The 23,685-nt window shown below is 44.9% G+C and overlaps 1 protein-coding gene and 1 long non-coding RNA gene across 5 annotated transcripts in view; one reads left to right on the top strand and one right to left on the bottom strand.

Annotated features, from left to right (window-relative positions):
- Positions 1 to 233: 233 nt before the first annotated feature.
- Positions 234 to 1,609, top strand: LOC149918150 (uncharacterized). The gene is made up of 2 exons (XR_016466009.1): positions 234 to 298; positions 818 to 1,609. It is a non-coding gene; the product is annotated as an uncharacterized LOC149918150 (long non-coding RNA).
- A 5,679-nt stretch (positions 1,610 to 7,288) lies between these two features.
- Positions 7,289 to 23,685, bottom strand: part of ADGRL3 (adhesion G protein-coupled receptor L3) — a 490,651-nt gene continuing 474,254 nt past the window's right edge. For 2 of the 4 annotated variants that reach the window (XM_090139056.1, XM_090139057.1), the window contains one exon: positions 11,064 to 17,001. In XM_090139056.1, coding sequence (XP_089995182.1) covers positions 16,202 to 17,001 — 800 coding nt within the window. In that variant the 3' untranslated portion in view covers positions 11,064 to 16,201. Of the gene's footprint in view, positions 8,880 to 11,063; positions 17,002 to 22,566; positions 22,696 to 23,685 lie in introns of those variants that run through there. The other 2 variants (XM_090139055.1, XM_090139058.1) reach the window with 2 other exon arrangements.

The following is a 23,685-nucleotide window of genomic DNA, read 5'->3' as shown; positions in this document are numbered from 1 at the left end:
TACTGGTTTACTGGAAGGGAAACAAAGTGCTGATTTGTCATCTAGGCTGGTATTTTCCTTATTGTCCCTAGCATGATCTTGCAGAGCAGTGGGAAGAAGAGAGTGAACTACTGAACATTTGGGGAAACAAATGTAGCAATAGACTTCCAGTGTGATGGTACATATTGTGATCTCATCTCTACTTCTGATGATCCCTTGAGGCACCCCCCTTTCTCACCAGTCATTGTGACACAGTGACTTCAACACACCTGCAGCATGGCTGGGGAGCCCAGAAATGAGGAACCAGATGTTTCTGTAGGTATGAAACTGATGGCTGTGAAATCTCTCAGTCTACCTGTCTAATCGCACAGGAGCAACAGGAAAGCTTACATATTGCACTTTTGGCATGAGCATTAGGAAACTCAGACCAAAAGAGACATTATTCAACATTGCTCTGTCCCTGAGGCTCATCTTTTACCCCCTCCACCCTCCCAATGTTAACTATTCAAAAGGAGCCAAGATGCATGAACAGGATCTAACTCCTTGAAACAGATGTGCAAACACCTTCTACCAGTGCTAAGTACCTCTTCTTAGAGAGGCTCTTTTAGGTCTTACTTGAACAGTTACAACAGTGGAGGGAGGCAAGGTTAAGGACCAGCAGAGAGCTGCCAGGCCACAGACCAGCTACTGGAAAACTCTGAGACTGGCAAACTCAAAGGTGCAAACCTCACTAGTGCTGATCTCAGGCACAAACCCTTTCTGTCTTATTTGCACAAGCACTGAGAAGTGCTTATTTGAGCACTTCATTTTTTTTTTTTTTTTCCCCCTCACATAACAGCTATTTAAGAGCCTCACCACCACATTCACATAAGACTGAAGATCTGTTTGGCAGAAGATGAATAAGAAAACACGGAGCCCATGGCTTATCCGTCTGCGTTGTTTCCTCCAATCCCTGCATCCATAACCTATAAGGCGACAATGCACCTCCCTGCATCCATCACCTGCCAGCTCTCACAGCTCCTGCCCAGCCCACCTCATGATCCTGGCACCAGCCTCCCCTTCACTACAGTGGCCTCTTTTGTCACTTGTCAACTAATTAGACCTTGCAGGCACATTACCAGCACATACAGGCTGAAAACAATTATAGTTTTAAAACAAAAGAGGTACCAGATGTTGACTGCATCTTATCCAAAGGAATTTTATGGCAGCTTCAACACAATCCCAACAGAAGAGCATCTGTGAGTTTCCAAACTGAGAGATTTCATTAACTCCTTAATAATCCTACATTTCCACCGAGGCCTGGATTTTTCTCATTTTTCTCCCTAAGTGTGCAACAGATCTCAGCGGAACAGAATCACTGCCTGTACCACATAGCAGCATTTCCTGGCAAACAGGACAATATGAAAAGTGTTGGTGTGCCCCTAGTCCTCAGTATCAGCACATAAGCAAAGGACACTGATGAACTTCAGGACTGGCAAAGGATTGCATTTCTATGAATTGTGCCTACATGCCCCAATTTCTCTTGGATCTTACCTATGCAGTTTCCAGTATTTCGTAGGCCACAGGAGACCACAAATACTATTCTTTCAATTGTAGACACAGTCTTTGCTAGTAAAGGAGAGACAACATAGCTGCTGGGGTTTGGCATGGTACATTTGCTGCTTTGCATGCTGGGCTTTATTTCCAATGAGGAAAAAAACAGATGATCCTAAGGAGGTGGGTTCCTGGAATGCACTGTACTACCCATTTAAATTGGGATCTACACTGTGAAAAAGCCAGGGCTGTGTCCACCCCTTGCCAGGGCCACACCACACATGGAGAACAACCAGCACCAAAGGCAACTTTTTCCTCAGCAAATGGGCACTGTGGTAGATTCAGGCAGTACCCAGCTGTCTCCTGGAAAAGCTGGTATGGTTTGGGGGCTGGCTTTCAGCACCTCATTTCACTTAAAAGATTCTTAAATGCTGCAGGCTCACCTCCTTTCCTTCTGAAGAGGGGGACAGCAGTGGAGCATCTTCCAGAACCCAAACTGTCTAGCAAAGGAAACACAAAGCAATACTTCTGGCTCTATACATTCTCTTCTCATTTCTTTTTCCTTTAAGTGACCTGCACTGGATTCATTTGCTACATCTTAAAAGATCACCACAGTTCTTTAAAACATTTCTCTTCAGCTCAACACAATCTATTCAGCTGGTAGAATTAGGGTGAGCAGAATTTCAGTTACTGTAAACGCACACCCACTCCCTTGGAGATACTGAGATGTTTAAGGAGCCCTCATACATATCTTCTTTTACTGAAAATAGAATCAAACTTGTGGGACAGGAGAGCAGTGGGCAGGGATCCAGTAGATTAGCTCCACTAGCTACTGCTCATCTAGGTGAGCCTCACTATGAGAAGTTAATGGAGGGAAAGCAAAGAACTGAAAACTGAGAGCTAAATCCCACTCTCAGCTCAACCCTCCAGATACCAGTTTTTCTGCTCTTCTCTCATCACAAATCTGCCTGAGAGGTTATCTGATGTCCTCAGCTGAGCTCAGGACCCACTGCATGGACTCCAGCATGGAGGGCCACCATGCTGCAATCCCACTCACACCATCAGATATATTTTTGAAGTTCATAAAAAGCCTAAGGACCATCCATTCTCTTCTCACACCACAGTCCCTGAGGTGGCAGGTGGGCTAGTGGAGTTGAGCTGTTTAAGAGGACAGGGATGGGCAGTGAATGCTTCTGTCAGGGGTATTTTCAGAGGGCAGTTGAGTAGGGACAAGTAGCTCACAGCTGTGATGGGGCTGTGGGGTGCTGTAAGATCTTACACTTCACTCACCTGCAGAAGTAGGCAAGCTGAAAGCTTCACTCTTCAGGGTAGAGCAAGAAAACACACAGCAGAATTGACAGCAATAGTAATTTTAGTGGAATTGTGTATTACCAGCAGTGTTATTGCATCTACTGCCTTTATTAGGGTGTGTGCACAGTATGCAATAATGTAATTAGATTTCACAATGTGTAATAATTACTTTCATGCAACACAACAACTGCACATTAGGGAAGGAAATTGGTTTCCATTATGGAGTCAGAACAAACCTTGTGCTATCAGGTGTGTAGTATCAGCCCATCTGTCAGCTGCAAGCCCAGCTGTGATGAGGACAGCCTGGAGGAGGGATTTCACCCTCTGCAGCTCCAATGGTGCCTGACCACCTGTGGGGCAGGGCCCCACAGCACTGCCATAGCCCTCACCAGACCCCAAGAGATGATGGTACACAGCACCAGAGAGCAAACAGTGACTACAAACGCATCACGATGCCAGGATAAATCACTTCAGTGCCCCTCCAAAAGGGCTCCTTTCAAAGGTCACTTGCCCTGCCACCACTGCTAATGAGCATGAGCTGGCCCGTTTATTTGCTACTACACTTGCTGCAGCAAATCACAGCCTTGCTGCAAAGGTACAGAATATGAGAGCCATAATTTCATCAGCAAGATTTTTGCTTGTGAACCCATTAGTATTTTCCCTGAACAGCTCCTCCCTTCACTCCCCGTCCCTCAATCTTGCTAGGCCAGAGAATTGCTCTTTCACAGGTCTGCTCTTGTTGTTATTCCCTTGGCTTCAGTGAAATATATATGAGATGACTCAGAGTTTGAACTCCTGTTCCATGTTCTTAATACAAAGCTTCCATGTGTCTGGGGACCTCAGACAAGTATTTAATTTTAGATGAGACGTACCAGTGACATCACGCTTTTGATTCCTGCACTGCATGCATGCAGCAAGCACGTGGGGCAGTGGCTTGGCCTCACCTCATCGAAAAAGCTATTTGGTATTCAGTGCAGGCAGAGCCATGGGCAGCACTGGTGCAGACCAACAGGAGCACAGCACAGCACTTAACCCTGTGCAGCCAAAGTGACATGCTCTGGAGGATAAAAGAGCTCAGAACGAAAAGGAGCTTTTCCGAGGCCATTTGACACAGCTGCTGCAGCCCCTGGACACAAAGCTCTAATCAGAACACATCAGCAGGTAGTTCACCTACCCCTACCCCACACTTCACAATGCAAGTGAGGATTTATACCCCTCCCATGCTGTGGATGTTGCATTGAACCTCATCACTGGTGACTTCAGCACTCCACAGCAGCAGACATCAGCAAGTGCACCCAGTCTGAAGGGAGCACACCACAGATTCCTTTTTAGCTTTTCAGCTAAAGAAAGAGACATGCCTCCTTTTGATTTTAAAACATGACTAACTAAAAGCTCAGATGCATGGAGAGAAGCTTGCAAAAAAAATACAGGCTCCTGCAGCACCACTTTTTAGATACGACCATTTTAGGAACATTACAATGACAAATTTGCAGCTTTTCCTACAATTATATATCTCTCCGCACAGCAGGCATTATCCAGAAAGAACTGGAAGATATATTAGCATAGATATACAGAGCATAAGGCAAGAAGTAAAACTGAGTTGCTCAAACAAGAGGCAAACTGCAGAACTTGCACATCAGCAGAGGGGTGACTTACCGAGGGGTCCAGCAGGCTCCTCCTCCCTTAAAAGCTGCGGTCACCTGAAGCATCATCCTACAGGACAGTCTGTGGCTCAGTTAAGAGTAGCACATGGTGCCAGCATCATCAGCTTAATTCCTTAGATCTGCACAGAGCATCAATACACCCTGGGCTTGTCCCCAACCTGCTGCTGCCACAGGATAAGGACAGAGCTACTAACAAGAAAGACTCAGAGCTGATGAAAGCAGCCTTCAGCAAACACTTCTACCAGGTGGCAAAAGCCATCTTTATACAGAAGAATCCTAGGGTATGCTGGGATTTTTTTTTCTTTTTTTTCTTTCTTTAAAGCCACTGCCAGATGCATCTCCTAATTGCCTTCAATTGATGACTAACAAACCAGCTGCAAAGCCTCTCACAGCTGCAGTGCTACTGGTACGTCCCACAGCCCCAGGGACAAATCATGCCCAGTGCAAATGCAGATACCAGTGGGTTTCATATTCATTCTAAAGCATAAAAGTCACAAAATCAATTAATTTCCCACTCCTAATGCTAAAAGGCCAAGAGCTGCCTTCCATACAAACAACTCATGAAGTAGCCCTAGTGTTTCAGTTTGTACTGATGGGTTTTGATCAGTTTTGCATCACTCATGCTTACAGGTTATCCAAGAATAGCAATTAAAAACTTAGTTTTATGCTCCCAAAAGTTGTCCACTAGTCCTCGGTGAAATGAGTTTCCTGGAGTTCCTGCTGCATTTGTCCATTGCTGTATTTTCCAGGCACTTAGAGCCCCTCTGGTTTGCAGACTGCAGAGCATGGGGAGGCACAGGGGTCCCATCACTGCGGGAGTACAAACTGTGCTGTTTATGGGCAGCATCTGCCGAGTTGAATGCTGCCAAATAAAACATATTAAAGCTCCTTGTCCATCACCTTTCTGGTATAATGGGTTAGGGAGTCCATGGACTAACGTGCTGGGTAATGAAGCAGAGCCTTTAAATACACCTGAGCCTCCCCCTCTTCATTTCCCTGCATACTGCCACCTGCTGTGTTACCCGAGGTTAACTGGGATGCTCAGTTCTGGAATTAGAGTCTTCTCACAGGAGAAGTGTGCAGCGAATGCCTCATGCCCCAAGGGCAGCCAAGCTGGCATTGAGGCACCACAGCAATTACAGAATCATGAAGGTTGGAAAAGACCATTAAGACCATCCAGTCCAACCCCAGCCCATCTCCACCATGCCCATTGACCACGTCCCTCAATGCCACATCTCCATGGTTCTTGAACACCTCCAGGGATGGTGACTGCACCACCTCCCTGGGCAGCCTGTGCCAGTGCCTTATTGCTTTGAGAATTTCTTCCTAATATCCAACCTCTGGCACAACTTAAAGCCATTCTCTCTTGTCCTATCAATGTCTCTAAGCTGTGGTGCATGATGATGACTTAGGCACACTGCCACTCAGATCTCCTGTACGAGGGTCAAATGGGTTTTATGCAAAATATTGCAGTTGCTAATTGCAATTACCAGAAAGCAAATACAAGAGAGCGTGTTGATTGCCGTTAAACAAAGGCACTTTGGAAATCTTGGATTTTCACTATAGATGGAAGTCTATAAATTTAAAAATAGACACCATGTTATCGTTTACAATTTCCATTTGCTAACAAATTCTGCTAAACAAAATCAGTGGCTAAGTAAACATTTATACATAAATAAAACAGTGAAGATCTCTTCAGTTACTGAGATGCTGCCGGCTCAGTCTCTTGAAAATAATACAGCAATGAATTCTGTTCTTGCAGTGCATGTCAATCCTACCTTGCCTCCAAGTCTTTCCCACTCATCCATGAACCCATCAACTCATTTTGGTCACAATGGCAATACAGAAATGTCACTAAAATAGGTGCCTGAAAGAGTTCCCAGGTTAACCCCTCTTGGTGCTCTCCATCCAACAGGGATGCAAAGTTGCAGCACAAGCAGCTTGGATAAGGCATTTTAATAGTAAACACAAGGGCAGACCTGTAATGAGCCGGTATAGATGGTAAAACCAGGTGTATTACTCATTTTAGACAGTACCCAATTCTTTTTCATAATGTACATTTTATTAATGCTCTCCGTGATAGCTTTTCATACTGTTTCATCAACAGGAGTACAGTAATTACAGTGTATTAAGATTCATTCCATGCCTGAGGAGTAAGGAAGTCCACTGAAGACACGCAAAGCGAGTGAAACGTAAATCACCATTGACTTGGGGCTGGCTTGAACCAAACCTCTGCCTGGGGAGCAGCATGACTTGGGGGCGCTAATGGATCACTGGCTTTGTCAATTGAATCTTGGATCCCTCCAGCTGTGGCTGGTTGCATTATCCCATGTCATGGTGGTTCATGTCTGCAGCCGCCAATCTGTGTGCCATCAGGGTGGAGGGGCTGGATGGGATTTGTCATTTTTGTTAGGACTTGGGCTGGGCTCTGAGCTGTCACCATCAGTGCCAAAGTGCCAAAGTGCGCCCATTGGCACTGCTGGCTGTAGAATAACTCCTCTAGACATCATGCTGAAAGCTTTGGGTGCAGGAGGACAAAGTTATCTGGGGAGAAAAACTCATAGGGAGGGCTCCAATGAGAAAAAAAGCAACCTAGCTACTTTCCAGTGATCTACTGGGAAACAAACAAACAAACAAACAAACAAACAAACCCAAAAAACTGAAAAAAAAAACCCAGGGGATTTCTGCTTTCAATCACAGCCAGCTTTCACCCAATGCAGCACTCCACATTTCCCTAGGCCAGGATTCAACTCCAAAATTTTGGGCTGTAGAATGCTTAGGGTCATCTTCTTGGGCTGAAATCTTCCATAACTCTTGGGAGGTTTTTTCTTTTCTTCTTAATTTACTGGCTAGTTTCCAGAACCTTTCTAGTACAAAGCAGGGGGCTGTTTTTCCTGATTTTCATAGAATTGTAGAATCATAGAATCATTAAGGTTGGAAAAGACCTCTAGGATCACCAAGTCCAATCACAAGTCCATCCCTATCATGCCCACTGACCACGTCCCTCAGTGCTCATCTCCACATCTCCTGAACACCTCCAGGGATGGTGATTCCACCACCACCCTGGGCAGCATGTGGTAACATCCTATCACTCTTTCTGAGAAGAAATCTTTTCTATTTTTCTCCCTGGAAAAAAAAAATAAAAAAAAATAGTGACAGCCTTTTATGTCTAGAGGAAGTTATTCTGAGTCATTTTTTCAGAAATGTTCTTTTTTTTTTTTCTGTCTGGTATGCATTTTCCATCTGCTGCATGATTCCATGCAGTTGGACTCAGAGTAAAGGAAGAAGAAGCCTTTGAGTTGTGCAGGATGAAGTTGAAATCTCATGCTCCTCCACTTTTGCCGTATTCTTCAAAAACCTGTGCTGAAGCACAGCCCTGCTTGCTGCATGGCATTGCAGCACTGAGCTCAAGAATTGGCCCAATGCCATTCAGGATCTGCTGCATTTTTTTCTTTCTTTCTTTTTTTTTTTTTTTCTCTTTAATTAATGTTAAAAGACTCATGGGAACCATACCAACACGGCTTGTATTCCTCATGATGATGCTGCCCATCCCACCCACACTTGCACCAAGGCACCCAAGCCCTCAGTGGGTATAGCTCCATGGGGAGAACAAAGGCCAGAAAGTCCTCCCTGTTGGTAGGAGCGAAGGAGAAACTACTGAGTCCTCTGCCCTCATCCTCTGGCTGCCTCCCATCCTGCCACAGTATGGCTGGGCTGCAGGACCCTTGCCAGGCTCTGTGTCCATCTATCCCCAGCTGAGCTGAGGGAGAATTGTGATCCGCGAGAAACTAAGGCTTATTTTTACAAAAAATATCTCTATTTACACATGACAATAAAATCCAAGCGACATTCCCCAGAAGCCTTTGCTAGGTACGTGTGCTGGTCAATCCCTATTTACAAGTGATGGCAATTCACCTTCTTCTGGCACCAAGGTCATTTCTTTGTATATTTTTTCCTTCCCTCCTTGACTCCCTGTATACACAGCAGGGATCTGGTTGCAGCGGCGCGGGGTCCAGGAAGTTAGGCAAGCACGCTCATGTCTGTGTTTTCCAGTCAAGAAGCCAACATTAGGAGCAGACAGAACTGCAAAATATATATTTTTTTGCCAGTTCTGCTCATCTTAAAAAAAGCAACAAACCAACCAAGCAAGAAGGTAGGGTCCTCAGTGCAACAGAAAGCCTGGCCAGGCTGGTTTCTCCGTGAGGATGAGAGGGTTTGCTGAGGATTCTCTCGAGGCTGGTGGCTGGGCCTCTCCTGTTGGGCCATCCCGTGGCAGGATGGGCAAACCAAGGCAGTGAGGAGCCAGGGTGGTGTGGTGCAGATGCTAGATGACGCTGTCTTCCATGGTGACCCTCCTGAAGACTGGCTCCTGCTTGGGCATCCGGCTGCTCTCTGTGGAGAACAAGGGGAGAGAGGTAAAGCCCAGAGCAACACCTCACAGCCAGCCATGGGGCAAGCCAGGTGATAGCCTCTGTGGTCACAGAATCATAGAATAGTTTGGGTTGGAAGGGACCACAAAGATCATCTGGTTCCAGGCTCTCTGTCGTGGGCTGGTTGCATCATCACCGGATCAGGCTGCTCGGGGCCCCATCCAACCTGGCCTTGAGCGCCTCCAAGGATGGGGCATCCACAGCCTCTTTGGGCAGCTGTGCCACTGCCTCTCTGCCCTCTCAGTGAAAAATGCACACTCCTTTTAGGAGCATCTGAAACCAACCAAAGGGTCTGGAGAATCAGCTGTGCCCAGGTACTTGCTGCTCCCATGGTGAGCACAGCTCCAGAGCCACAGCCCTGAGCTTGTACCAAGCTGTGGGGCTTGCTGGACCAAATGGCAATTTCCATGGGTTCCCCACTTTTCAATCAGTAGGAATCACTGCAGAGTAAACAGATTTGTTTTGATATCAGACATTATCTGAAGGGTACTTCACAGGCTGTCTCTGAGAGCTCTACTGTACAGCTGTCTCTGCAATAATTGCAGCTCCAGGAGGAAAACGCCTGCTTGCAGGGGCACGGGTCAGGAGAGGCAGACACATGCTGCTTGAGGTGAAGCGGACACATGCAAGAACACTCGGAATGACTCAGGTAACAGACTCCCTTAATGTCCAGGGAGAGGCTAAGGTAGGCCACACAAACTCTGGAAGGGAATTACAGCCTTTATTTTAGGGTAAATCACTTCACTCCATATCCTGTCCATCCAACAGCCAGCAAATCCTTGCTGCAGCAAATCTCACACAGAAAGTGCTACCAGGAAAGTGCCGGGGGTAGAACCAGAAACTATTCACATTAATCCCTCAGCTTGTCTATTTTTGCTGCTCTTTGAAAAGGACGAAATTTCTTCCTTTCCTTGTAGCTCATCACTTTGCTCCAGGCAGTGGGATGCACTTTCTCCTTTCACTTACGTTGCTTTGTATCATAACAGTTAAAAATGCATGGGTGTATACTGTACACTGGGTGAAAGAATCCCAAATCCCACCTATTGGATATGAAACACTCTTTAAAACCACACTATCCTTTCACCTGCATGTATGAATGGCAGCAATCAGGAACCTACTGAGATGGAGGCTGTGGGGAGGCAGAGCCCAGGTGCGTGCAGGGCTGGGAAGGCACAGCATCAATGTACTACATTATTTATCTATCATGGAGAGTCTTGCTAACAGGGCTGCCAAGTTTGAAAAACATACAGCCATTCCTCTCCAGAGAGAAAACTAGGAGGAAAGCTCCTTTTATCCTCCATAAACTTGGCCCAGCTAATGAAGTTGTTGACCCCTCATCCCCCAAAACCCATTTATCAGTGGAGGTTAGCAGAGACTTGTGCCTGCTGAAAGGCAAAGCCTTTGCTGCAACTAGGGCACAAAGCCTCCAAAGCACAGACTTTTTGCATTGAGCTTTCCTGCCATAGGGACCTAAATTCTGCACGAGATGCCTTTGGGGGAAGTGGGAGAAGACAGTATGAAAACAGCTTCATTATAACCATACTGTACCCATGGAGCATCAAGCTGCTGGAAATAACCTTTCTGAACTCGTAACAGTACATACACTTGACTGTAAGCAGCAATGGAAGATACTGGGTCATCTGTATGTGTTCAGAGAAACATAGCATTGCTTTTCTGCACCAGAACCCTATGTTTAATGTGCTGTCCTGCCAGTGTGAGTGAGGTACGTACGGCACCGAGGGAAGCCATAAATATTCAATGCTTTAAGACCAAAAAGAAAGAAAAAAGGAAAAGACAGCTGTAGGCTCTCACTATATTCATTCTTGTCACCAGGACGCAACAATTTGCCCATTAAACAAAAGTGGATGCTTCTTTTCTTTGGGCATAAGATTACTTTTATGGGACTTGGGATTCAGGCCTCATCCATAAAGTGGCCATGCACACCAGCTGGGAGGCCATGCAGCTCTGCTCCTGCATTTCTGTTGTTGCTTTGGGTTTAGGCAGCACTGTCAAAAAGCAAGCGTTTGCTTCCAGCACATAATAACTGCTCTGGGTTTACCAATATATATATATTTTATTATCGAGGTTTTAGTTTGGGTTTTTACATGTGTACAGAGTATTTAAGGAGTAGAAACATAAGAAAAAAGTGAGGGAGGGGGGAAATCAAAAAGACAGCAAATAGTTAGGAAGCTGAGTTGTTTTGTTGGCATTGTGCTGGAGGAGACTATCACCATCTGGAGTACCAAATACAACAAACAGTAACCACCTGTTAAGAGCTATTCTGGTGTGGAAGGGGAAGATTTCCAAGTTCTGGCTATGCTGAATAGCCTCAATATTTCAGCGTTAATCAGACCATCTCCCCTGAACTGGGAAAACATGCCACCAGCTGTATGACCCCACACATCCCCAAGACATGCTGCCCCACTGAGTGCTCATACAGCCCCGGCTCAATGCCCAGCAGCAAAAGCTGACTGCAGAGTGAGGGCTTCCCCATCCTGGGCCCACAGCCCCACTTGCTTTTGCTGGTATCCCTGCCCAGGATGCCCACTGATAATGTGGCTGCTGCCTTCTCTGGCAGCATTAATCACTCCTTTCAGCTTTGTGCTGCAGGATGTTCTCAGCTCTGTTATCAGAGAACCTGTGCCGACATGATGCTTAGAGAATGTTCATGAGCTCAGACTATTTAAACCCTAAAATATTCATTGAACCAAATTTGCATAGAGTCTAGCTGAACGCCAGCAGGTAGCTAAAAATAAAGATCTTTTCAAACAGAAGGAGGAAATCAGAGTGAGACAGATGACCAAGACACTGCTCTTAGGCTCTCCTGAGACAGCTTTTAATAAGACGAGCTATCCTTTCATTCCTGTTGTGCAGGCAAGTCTGCAGGGTATTGTATTCTTTATGAACTGTCAAGATCAAGAGTGTGTGAGGGCAACAGGGACACAGGCAGGGACATAAGGACCCTCATCACTCAGATTTCAGGGAATTAAATGCAATCACTATGAGGAAAAGAGTAGCACCATAGTAAGCAATATTGCCTATGTGGTGTTTTATGAAGCCGTAATGAACACCCTAAACTTCTAGCCTACATAGTCTTGTAGTCTTTCTTGTCATGTCTTGTGTCTCCTTCAGAAATTTTGGGGAGATCTTTACAGTCTCACGTAGCTTTTCCCTTATGGCTCTTGCAGAAAATGAGCAGCACTGCTTTTCGGAGACTTAAGTGTCCTTAAGCAGTAAGAAACTTAGTGGTAGCCCAGCAAACTGGTGCATCATCCAGTAGCTATGGGGCAATCTGGCATCTGATATGAGATTACACAAAGAAAGTAACCTTGCTTATGTGCAGGTTAGGAGCCTGGGAAAAAGAGATTTGCTACTTGCAAAATGTCCCAGGATGATGGGACATTGCATGCAATGCTCAGTCTTGTACTTCTCCATTCCCCCCTCCAACTTGCAAGCAAGAATTTCAGAAGAAAGGATGACTTAAGCTATGCACCGTCATTGGAAATTCTCACTCCATACATGCCCAGCAACCAACATCTCCTTAAAGTGGTCCCATGTTTCCAACAGGGAAGGTCTGTAAATAAGATCAATTGTTCTGCAGGACCAAGCATTGCTTTTTTCCTCTCCTCTGTTTTCCATGGAAAGTTGGATGCTTACTGCAGTCAAATGATGAAGCTTTAGTATTCTATCTCTAAAGATAAATTATTATTTTTTTACTTCTCCTTTTTTTTTCTTTTAACAAATCTCTAAAAAAAAAAAAAGATCCCTCTGATATAGGGCTGTTTATCTACTTCAAACCATCTGGCAAAGTTGTGTGCCCCAATCATAGGTATGGATTTAATACCCTAATTGTTAGTGCCTCTTCGTCAAGCCATCATTTGAACCACATGCTGTTCTCTTGCATCTCCCTGCCTCTGCTCAGCATTAAGAAATGCTTCAGTGGTTCGGCAGTTCTACGTCCCACTCTGACAGCATTTTAGGCTTCAAGGTCTTTAGCCAAGTTTCACGTGCTGCAGTCTGCACAAAAGACACCGCTGCATTGTCAGTCACATAACACATCTACTGAGTTACTTATCAACAAGCAGAAACCTTCACCATGCCAATAATCAACTATCTGACATAATAATCTGTTTCAAAGAGGAAAAAAATGAAAAAAATACCTCCATCTTGCTCCCTCCTTCCCCAAACCAAATGACAGTCTTAAAACATATTTGGCTTGATGTAATTAATGATATCTATTTCCCCTCTGTTTTGTGATTCAGCTGTTTCCAAATCTGTAAGAAGCACCAACAGTGAACCCTGTGGTGCCAGCTCAGTCTGGGGATAGAAATAATCAGCTTGAAAATAAACAGTGTTTTTTTGCAATCAAAGTGCTAATAGGCATGGTAACTGCAGGACAGTAGCTCTTGTGAGAAGGGATGGAAAAGGGGAAAAAAGCCCGTTTCCTGCTGAATCAGAAATACATGGGAAGGGGCTAGGTGAAAATGATCATTTGGATTGAAGAAAGCCAAAGATATTTAGTATGACACAGTCATCTCATAGCAAATCCACTAGTGATTTGTTCTTGCAGTTTTGGGCACGCTGCACTGATCACCTGCCTCCCATTTTATCATAGCAATATTTGCTACAGTGGATCTCACCCTCTGCAGGAGTTTAATCCCATCAAATCCTTGGAAAATCACTTTTTGGAGACTAACATGGTAGAAGAGCTTCAACTTTCTCCAAAACAGAGATACTTCAAGGCCTCAGAGCCTCAAATGGACTGTGGCAAAGCAGTTTGGCAATGGGATCTTAACAGTTGCGTGCATGAATCTACCACTTGCCTCCCAGTGCAGTCCCTGCTGGCACAGAAAATAAAACCACACAAGGAGGCAGCGAGTTAGAAGCCAGTGGGGCAGCAGTATCAAGAGCAAGGGCACAGCCGGTGGCTGTTTTGCTGTGATTCCCAAACTCCTGGTGGGAAAGGCCAAAATCTAGACCTGGCAGGAGGCACAGCCTGGTCAGAAATGAGATTTCCTTCCCAAGACATTTTGGCCTGAGTTGTTGGCTGCAGGAACACCTCAGGTGGCTCAGGACAGCCCTTGCAGAGACTCAGTTGCTCTGGAGGGACCTGAATCGGGGCTGGGCCACTGGGAAGTACAGTGGGGTTTCTAGCACAATGTTGCCCAGGCTGGCAATAGAACTTTTGGCGAAGGATAGCTCTGCATACATCTGGAGCAAGAAAATAAAAAGACAGCAAACAACAACTGAGGCCTAACGGGAACTTGTTTTACTCGTTGACATGCTACCAGCGGTATTTAATCTCAGAAGAATCAAACTTAAAAAATAAAAAATAATTAAAAAAACATTACAATGATTAAAAAGACACATGAAATACTATGCTCAAATCATCTGCATGTCATTGTCTGGTTTATACAGTAGGCACAAAACAGACCTAGGATAACCTGCAAGAAACATGGACCAGCTTTGTTCTCACCCAGATACAAGTGCTGCTAGCCTGATACTCCTACTTAGCTGTAGCTGGGTAATGTTTGTGCTTAAATTGCTCAGCCAGGCCTCCTCTCTTTGGCATTGCTCACCCATGCCCTAAAGGAGTTGGAAACTCGTACTGAAGACAGCAATGGAGAAAGGAACAACAGAGAAGAGCGATTAATTGTACAGTACATACATACAGTGTCTTCTAAATTGTGATCAGTTGTTTATTGGTTGGCAAACAAGCTTCACTTTTACAACAAATATTAGTAATGAGGTCATTCAGCTGCTGAGACCATACAAAATGATCATAAATTAAAAATAAAATGAAAAAAAAAAAAGAAAAAAGAAAAAAAAGAAGAAATTATACTCCGTGCTGCTAATTTACCTCTGGAAAGCCTATGTTACTTGAAATCATGTCAAATAAATAAATTTCCTGTTAGGCAAAAGAATGAACAGAAGACTTTTTTTTTTTTCTTTAAAAATCACTGCAAAAGTACTTTTTAGATCACTACGCATCAATCAATTTTCTTCTTAACCACTGCATTACAAGTGCCTAAACGGGGACCGGACGGGGCCATGAAGGCCCTTAGCTCCTATGGGGAAATCGCCGTCTCATGCAGAAGCCCCGCTACGACTACAAAAACCTCTTGGCTTCTAGATGCGAACCTACGGCCTGGGTGAGGGGCTGCTTGCCAAAGATGCTTCACAGGATTCTTGTTACGATCGGTTGTGCACTGTAAACATAAAGTTTGCCCTGCTCTATTCTGCAAAAAGTCTGCCAGCCATATGGCGGCTTGAGAAAGATACACGATGAGGAAAGAAAAGACTCTTGGTTGGAAAGAAACTGCCATCGCGTTCCTAAAAATGGTCCTTAGAAAGTGGTGTTCGTTTTTCTGCCCAGTGAGACTTTTTACCAGGATGGGAGGGATGGAGGGGAGAGGCAAAAGGAAAGAAAAGAAAAACAGGAGTTATGAAAAACCTTGCTCCTACTGGTAGACAAACTTACAAGACCAGCACAACAGAAAAAGTTCTTATTTTTTTTCCACTACATTAACAGGGACGCAAGTTCTGGAGGAACAGAAAGCAGACTATATGTGCAATGCTAGTATCTGTACATTACATAGAAATTGTTTGATTCTCTTTTTCTGCCATTAGTTTTGATCGTCAGTTAATACAGCAAAACATAAAATATGCCTTTAGCATATAATTCTAGGATTCCCTTCCGTATCATTAATTTTTGTTTCGGTTGCTCCTGCAGCGAAGGGCGCTGCGATCAAACCGAGTTGTGAGTGACCAAACCCCGCTGCATGATCCGGATTTGTAACAGACAGTTTGCTAGCTTGTTTGTTTTGTGCAGCACTCCCACCTAGATGCGTCATCGCTACTAGTTTCAAATGCACATTTTTGGCCTTTTTTTTTTCTTTGCATTTTTTTTTCTTTCTTAAATCAGGTCCTCAGTATTAAGAGCAACACAGCATCAAGGATCGTTTAAACAAATACAGCATAACTTGAGAAGGCCACGAAGTGTGCCGTTATCTGTCCTATCTCTTTCATTAACATAATGAAGTCTGTCTGAAGGGAGGGAGGATGGGGAGGAACTGGGGGGAGGGAAGGGGCAGCAGTTCCTGTTCTCTCCGGGCTGGCCTAAAAATTCCAGTAAAAAAAGTCTGAGAGTTTCATTTCGCTTAGAACAGCATGAAGATTTAGGAGTACACACAATATTACCACTGCTTGTATTAACTCAGAACAGTAAACCGAGCGTTACGGAGGGGCTGTGGGTGTCCGTTTGCGTCATTTTTGCTTAACCTTCTATAGACTAGTGACCAAATGAGCGGGTCCTTTCGCACTGCCGTCCGGGGAGGTTCCCTCTTTGTTCGGCGGGACTATAAAGCCGTCGCTGCTGCCTCGGCCTAGCTGGTAGTACGTGTGTAGCTGATGGACGTGGTTCCTGGAGCCGAGGTTGGGCATGCTCTTGTAGTAAACATCATCGGCATCGCCGCTTTTTGCCGGCGGGGGGTCGGTCTGGGTGCTGGCGGCAACGCTTTCTGCCACAGGCATGCCGGCCAGCGTGGGCATACTGGTGTACAGAGAATCCCTGTTGGGTGACTGGAGGTCGTCCGTGTGCTCGTTGGTCAGCAAGGGGAAAAAGCTCTCGCTGTTGTCCTGTGGGATGCGCCGCCGGCTGTAGAGGTGGGGCTGGGGGCCATCAGCCGAGTACACGCGGGGGGGCAGCAGCGGGGCATCTGACTCCTCGTGGATGAGCTCCAGGCCCAGGCTCTCCTCGTGGGTGAAGGAGGTGGCGTCGTCCAGCACGATGGCGTCGTCCTCGCTCCCGCCGCCCACGCTGTTGACGAGTTTGTTCATCAGGTTGCGGCTCTGCTCGCTGGAGCGCTCGTGGTTGTTCAGGTAGGAGGGGATGTAGTTGGAGGTGAGTTCCTTCAGGATCTTTTTCTCGAGGGCGTTCTCGGTGTGGTTGTACCCGCGGTCGAGGATTTGCACGCAGTTGCTGAGGTACTCGCCGCTGGCGATGCTGTAGCTGTTGCCGTGATTACCATTCAGTGGTAGAGTATCCGTGACACTTGTATCCCTGGCATTGTTCAGAAGCCCCTCTGAAAAACATTACACAAGAGAGGGTGACTTGTACAAACAGGACACTCACGCAGGACGTGCACACTCACACCCTTCCTAGGCTGCCACAGGGCCGGGGGGAAGAGAGCGGCATGCCGTCTCAGCACCAGGGAGACTGCTTCATCCCAGGTGTGAGGGTACGGCTCCGCTTCGCTGGCTTAAGGCCTCACTGCCGGCTTAGGGTCTTGCTGCTGGAAAACAGAGGGCAATAGCTAGCAGGAGGGAATAACCTCTCCCTGCCAATATTTCCTCTCGCTGTTATGCACTGCTGCTTCCAGAGGGTCTGGGATTTGCTCTGCATGTTCCCTGGGAGCTGAGCGGTACATGAGCCTTAGCTGGGCTGAAGTGTCTTGCTGTGGGGCTTTGGCAATTCACCCCAGCTGAGGAGAAGTATTTGCTGTGTAGGTTAATCATCAGCCAAACTTCACTTGGGACTGTATCCTTACTAGCTTCGGAGGGGGGAAATAAATCTGCACTTCCTATCAGAGGAAAGGCACGAGTGCTCTGCTAAAGGCAAGATTCATGATTAGCTCATGCAGCCAGCACAGGGCCACAAAGTGCTTCCTGTCCAAAGCATTTTTGGAAGAAGATGAAGTATCCTACCCCTCCTGGCCCAAGCGCACGGCCAAAATGATTTACTTGACCTTGGTCAGGTGGGAGTTTCCTAATGCAATTGGTACAGGGGACAGCTGTAACAGGGTCTTGTGCAGCCTTTAAAAATACTTTCCATCTCCCTTTCCAAGTGAAAGCGGAGATCTCAGTGGAAGGTAGAGCAAGTACTGTCACTGCCATAGTATGGCAGACATGGTGGGACACACACTTGGATTGCTGGGACACTCCTGAGCCTTTCCTGCCAACCTTCTTTGCTGCCTGGTGTATTTGAACAGGCAACCCAGGGAAATTCACATGCCTGGCTTGCACAAAGAATGTATATATGCACAGACAGCTGCATAAATGAGGCCTCTGAATTTCAGCAACGAACTGTCTTGCTTGCTACTATACCACTGACTGCTGTCTCATTTTTGCTGGCCTGTCAACACAGCCAGCACAAGGCTGGGGCATGATGCCATCCTTACTCACTCTATGGGCTATGGTGGAGCACGTAGGCAAGGGAGAAGTAACCCAGGCCACAGGCAGGTTAAGCTGCCACACACTGTTGTTGGTTTTTTTTTTTTTTTTTTTTTTTTTGGATTATGGCATCCCCAGAGCAAAGACAGACACGGGAAAGCACAAAATCCCATATCGACCTTTCAGCTAAGGGCTATGGGTGTTGCAGAAAAAATCATAAGCAACTCCCAGCAAGCAGCAGTGGATTAGAGGAGCCATTAGCCGACAATTTAACAGGTGCTCTTACCATGCTTGGTACATGGCATGTGTACCTTCTGAAAATACAGGATTCGGTCTATATCTGCGATGTCATAGTTGTGCATGACAACGGCTGGAAAGTGCTAGTGCAGGCTTTCATTCTTTCTTTTGAGTAAAATGCCCAAATGTATCTGTTGTCTTTTAGGTTTCTGAAGCTTGGAAGGTGATGCCGTATCTCGGGTTTCCAAACAAACAAGGGGGCTATGCAAAAAGTCAACTAGCCATCACAGACATAGAGCAAAGCCGCTTATTTTCATGTTGGAAGCTCTCCAAATGAGCCATGATGTTTGGGAAGAAATGGGAAGTGAGCATTTCAGGGGGAGGATCGTTTGCAATGGGTGACGGACATGACAGCATTTGTCTGATAGCTGAGTGCCGTATGCATTGAGGCACCAAGCAATGCTTCCGCTGCCAATGCATAGAGCCAGAGGCTGTGAGGGTTCAGAGGGAATTAAATGAAGGCATCACATGTGAAAACAGAGTGGGTTCTGCAATGAAACGAGCCATATAAAAATGCCATGACCTCGCAAATCAAAAGGTGAAGTTTAAAAGAATTGCACGCACAGCTAAATGAGAAACTAGTTTGGGTAAATGATATCACAAAAACGGGAAATAAAAAAGGAAAGCGTCACCTAATCTTAACTATATATATATGTACACATACATATATATATACACACACATACACACGCATACACAGATATATACATATGTATATTCATATGCTTTAGATTCTTTTGATTTCAAAACTGTGAGATGAATTTCCTTTATTAACTACATCATCTATATGTGATGCAATAAAAGTGAACTAAAAAAAATTACATTTGATATGCAATGTTTAGCTTTACTCCCATACTTGTCTCTCTGTAGGGCTCTAAACGACAGCATGAAGAAAAGGAAAGAAAAAACAACAAGTAAGCTTACAGCGACAGTAGGAGAAACATGAGTAAAAAGCAAATTGATGATGTGCAGAAAAGAGAGTTAACGGAAATAATTTTCACTGCCCAGAGTACATGAATTTGTTACATGGTTTATTTCAGGTTAAAAATATTGACATTTTAGACAGAAAAGTATTTTACCCGCAATATCAATGCACTACAGTTTTATTGAAAATATAATCACATTTAAAACTTTATCCAATGCCATTATAAATGTTCAGCGTGCAATACATCAAGAAATAATCCCTGGAAATGTTAAGAGAAGTCTAAAGCTGGCAATGGTCATGCTTGAAAAGACAGGCACTGTCAATGTCATTTCCAGAGTCTTAAAATGAATGGCTTTACTTACTGTTGGTTCTAATAACCCCTGGCAGTTGAAACTGAAATCCATTTCCTTGCTAAACTGTTTTGCTGTCCATCCTTTGCAACAGTGCTTTGCAAGAGTATGACTTAGCTCATCATGGGGCTGTTGGCATTTAAAAAACTTTTGCAAGGAAGTGTTTCCTTTCTGTCCTTTTTATAACCAAACACATGGAAAATTACATGGACTTTGCAAGCAAATGTGAGAGAAATAGTAGTTCGAATAATGGCATCTCTAAATGAAGCTGTTGAGAAGGAAGGGTTAAAAAAAAAGCAGAGCCAGAGATGAAGATGAAGAGCCATTGTTAAGTGTCAGCTTCTCACTTTGCATTGGTCTGTGGGACGCTGTTATTTAAGCAGAGCTTGTTACGTGATTTCCTTCTTCTCTTAAACTTATCAATCACAAAAGCAGTTAGGCCATTTTGAGACGCTTATGCATCCAAGAGACAGAGTGAGTATATATCCATCAGATGCAAAGGGTAGTGAGTGCTTCGCATGTGCCGCGGTGTGCCAGGCTCCTCACCTACTATCTCCTCCTCCTTTTACACTCTGTCCTGTGAAGGAATTGGTTTTGTCACTAGTACATGGCCTCTGGCCTTTTGGGTTCTCATTCCCAGCCTCTTTGCAATGCTTTTTAGGGCTCCCAGCCCCTGCTGAGACAGGGCAGCTTCAGCTTGAACAGAGAAGGTATTTGAAAGCACGGAACTGGAGAGGAGGAAGGGGAGACCACCCCAGACTCCACATTTATCCTCTTATAGAGTCCTGTCTCTGTCAACAGCCAACAACAGATGTGGCAGATGAAGGTGCAAGAAAATCATGTGGAATGAGTTAGTAGGGCAGTGTTAGCTAGCGTGCCTTCCCTGCACTCCAATCCTGGCCAAAGCACACTCGTAGATGGTGACAGCATCTACTTTTACAATGTGTTATCATTGCTTTAGCTAGTTTGCTGGTGCAGCACCCTTAAAGTGAAAAGAATCCAAATGGGTTTTGCTAAGTTTCCTTTCCACTGCTGGTTCTCCTAATATACACACTTTGTAATGGAATGCTTTGTCCTAAGATAATAGCCAGTTTGAAAAGCAAAAGCTATACCACTGTCTTTGGTCATTAATTAACTTGCAGCCTCCTGAATATAATGGGTTGCATTCTGCTGCCTCTGAAGTCAACGGCAAAGCTCCAGTGGCTTAAGTGGGATCAGTAGTGGTCACACTTTCTTTAATCTCCTAGGGATGTAGGCTGGGCAACTTTCCTTGTCATCCATCTGGCTGTGTTGCACTGAATAGCATGTTCAAATCAATAACACTATTTGTGGAATAATACACTGTTAACTCAGGTAATTGTATCAGAATCCAGTCTCATAAACTAGAAGAACATAAGATTATTAAAATGCATGTAAAACCTTTTGTCACATTTTCACTCAAATCACTTTTGTCCATTTGAGGCACCCAGACTTGAACCTCAGGATTTGCCTTAAGTTAGATACTGACCCAGCATTACCTGCTGCCTCTTGATTTAAAAGTCCCTCAAATCTCAATATTATCATGCAAGTAGACATACAGAATATCAAAGCTTGTTTTGACATTTGTGATACACTAAACATGTTAAAATTCAGAGCATTTCATGCTTAACAGTAGCCCCTTTCTAGAAGACATTAGTGGAAGCAAATTTATTGCACAGTGTTAGCATAGCTTAAGAAATTTATGAACAACAAAAAGGTCAAACACACGTGCTTTCTTGTGGACTGAATGAAAATACCCTAGTGATACAGTTCAATATCTATGTCTGTTATAGACAATACACTGCTATTTAGCACAATGGGGTTTTACTGCTTGCATTATAACCATCATTATTCTCCCTTCCTTACGGATCCTTTACGGGAAATGGGCTCCTTCATTGGAGGGGAGAGGTGAAAGAGTGCTAACCCGCAGAAGAGATGGTAGAGCAGGATGGAACTGGAAAGCTCCACATCTCAGCTGCTCTTCCATCCCGGTCAAACACCTCTGCCTGGCCTGGGCAGCAGCACCAAGACAGCAGCCTACAAATACCGCCTCCCCCACAGCTGGAGCAGAGACACACACGCTGGTGACAAGAGAATGACCTCAGTGTAGGGAGCCTCAGCTGAATACCACTGACTCTACCTGCTCACTTCTTGTTGCCAGAAAAATGTGCCAAGAGCTCTGAGCTTCCCTACACCTTTTTCCATTCTTTCTTTCTTTTTACTTTGTAATAGAATATACAGAATGTATTAATGCAAATGGCAAAACATTTCCTTCAATGTTTAAACTCTGCTCTTTGGAGCTGACCTATGCTCCTTCCTTCAGCTGTCATTTTTTCCTACAGATCAAGGGCATTTTTGCTTTGTTTGGCATTTTTTTCTTGTGCAACCTCCAGCAGACATGCTGGTGTGCTGCTGACCACACTTCTCTCTGCCATTTCAAACAAGAGGAGCTTTGGTGTCAAAGACCATTTTAGCTTCACTTACCTTCAGAGGTGTTGCTGCTTTTGAAATGAATGGTTTAACAAGGAAATGTGCTGACAACAGAGGAATGGATACATCTGACAAAACACACACACAAGACCAAAACAATACAAAAGCAAGGGGATTAAAAAAAAAAAAAAAAATCAAAACCACTGTGAATGCTTTGAGTAGAACTGATGAGTGTCTCTCAAAGTGAACTTGATTGCTCATGGAAAAAAGCCTACACAAAATGGAAAAATGCACTGAAATGAAAGGAAAGGGAGGATCGTTTCTGTGCCCAGTTCCAAAAAACAAAGTGTGTGTGGGGGGGAGGAGGGGAAAAGAAGAAAAAAAGAAAGAAATGGGCAAAAATAAGCCACAGAAAATGGAATTCTCACTAGAAAAATTAGAGAGAAACTCCAGCACACCTTGTGCGTTGTACATGCTGACAGAAGGGTTGTTATAGACCGCCGATTCCCCGAGCAATGTATTATAAGGGTTGTTAGTGCCATGAGGACGAAGCAGAGCATTGGTTATAAGATGATTAGCCATGGCTCCTGGAGCAGCCCGATAGGAAGACAGAGAAAAAACAAAAAAGGTCAATCAGGCAAATGTGGCATAAAAAAAAGGGAAAAAGAACATTCAGAATGACAACAGTTGAATTAGTCCTGATTACAAGCAGCCAGCTAATTAGACTTGAGAACTGTATGCCACTAAAGCAGCACAGATGTTACTGACAATGCACAAATCCAAACTGATGCAAAAGAAAATGGATCAGAAAGCAGATAAGCTACATTTATGGTGGTTCCCCAGTCGCTCGGAGTGTAAGCAAGGCTATGCCCACATGCTTGATACAAATAAACAAAGATGGCAGCCTACACAATAGCGGGGAAGTGGGGGGAACTCTCCAAAAAGTGCCAAATGAAGAAGAAAAAACAAAAAAGACTAACATAAAACAGCACATTCACTATGGCCTAGGATCTCTCTTACTGGTCCCTTGAAATGTATTTGAAACCAAAAAAGTATAATTAAAAAGAAACGACAGAAAATGCAACCTCTTCAAAGGCTCTCAGCACTTATTGGAGAGCTCTGCTCTGGCCACCAATTTCTTGTATCTAAGAGGACGAGTTTACTGCAGCTCCTGCTCTCAGAGGCTGTCCAGTGCCTCCTGGCAGGCGGGTAATGAGAGCACCTCGGCCTGGCAGGTGTTGCACTTGGGAATGAAAGGAGACCATGGGGATGTATGTTTGGGGAGTCCCTGTTTTCCAAGCAAACATCTTTTTGTCTTCCTTCCTGTCATTTCTGAGAACGCAGCCAGCAGTCAGCCTTCCCTTTAGGTTTGCCCCTTGGAGCTGCAGGCTCTGGACTTCTGCTTTACAGGATCATCACAGCTTAGCAGGTGGCTGCCAAGACCCACCTTGTTTCCCACCACAGCATCAATCCCTGAAGCAAAGCCTCCCCCCTCCTCCTGCTGATCTGCAGGACCAAAAAACCATTAAACCCTTATCCTTAAATCTCCCCTGGGATCCAGAGAGGCAGCTGACTCA

Source organism: Phasianus colchicus, chromosome 4, assembly GCF_987193195.1.
Source record: "Phasianus colchicus chromosome 4, bPhaCol1.hap1.1, whole genome shotgun sequence".
NCBI classification, from domain to species: Eukaryota; Metazoa; Chordata; class Aves; order Galliformes; family Phasianidae; genus Phasianus; species Phasianus colchicus.
Note: the sequence above shows the minus strand (reverse complement) of the source record. Positions and strands in the feature narration are given on the sequence as shown.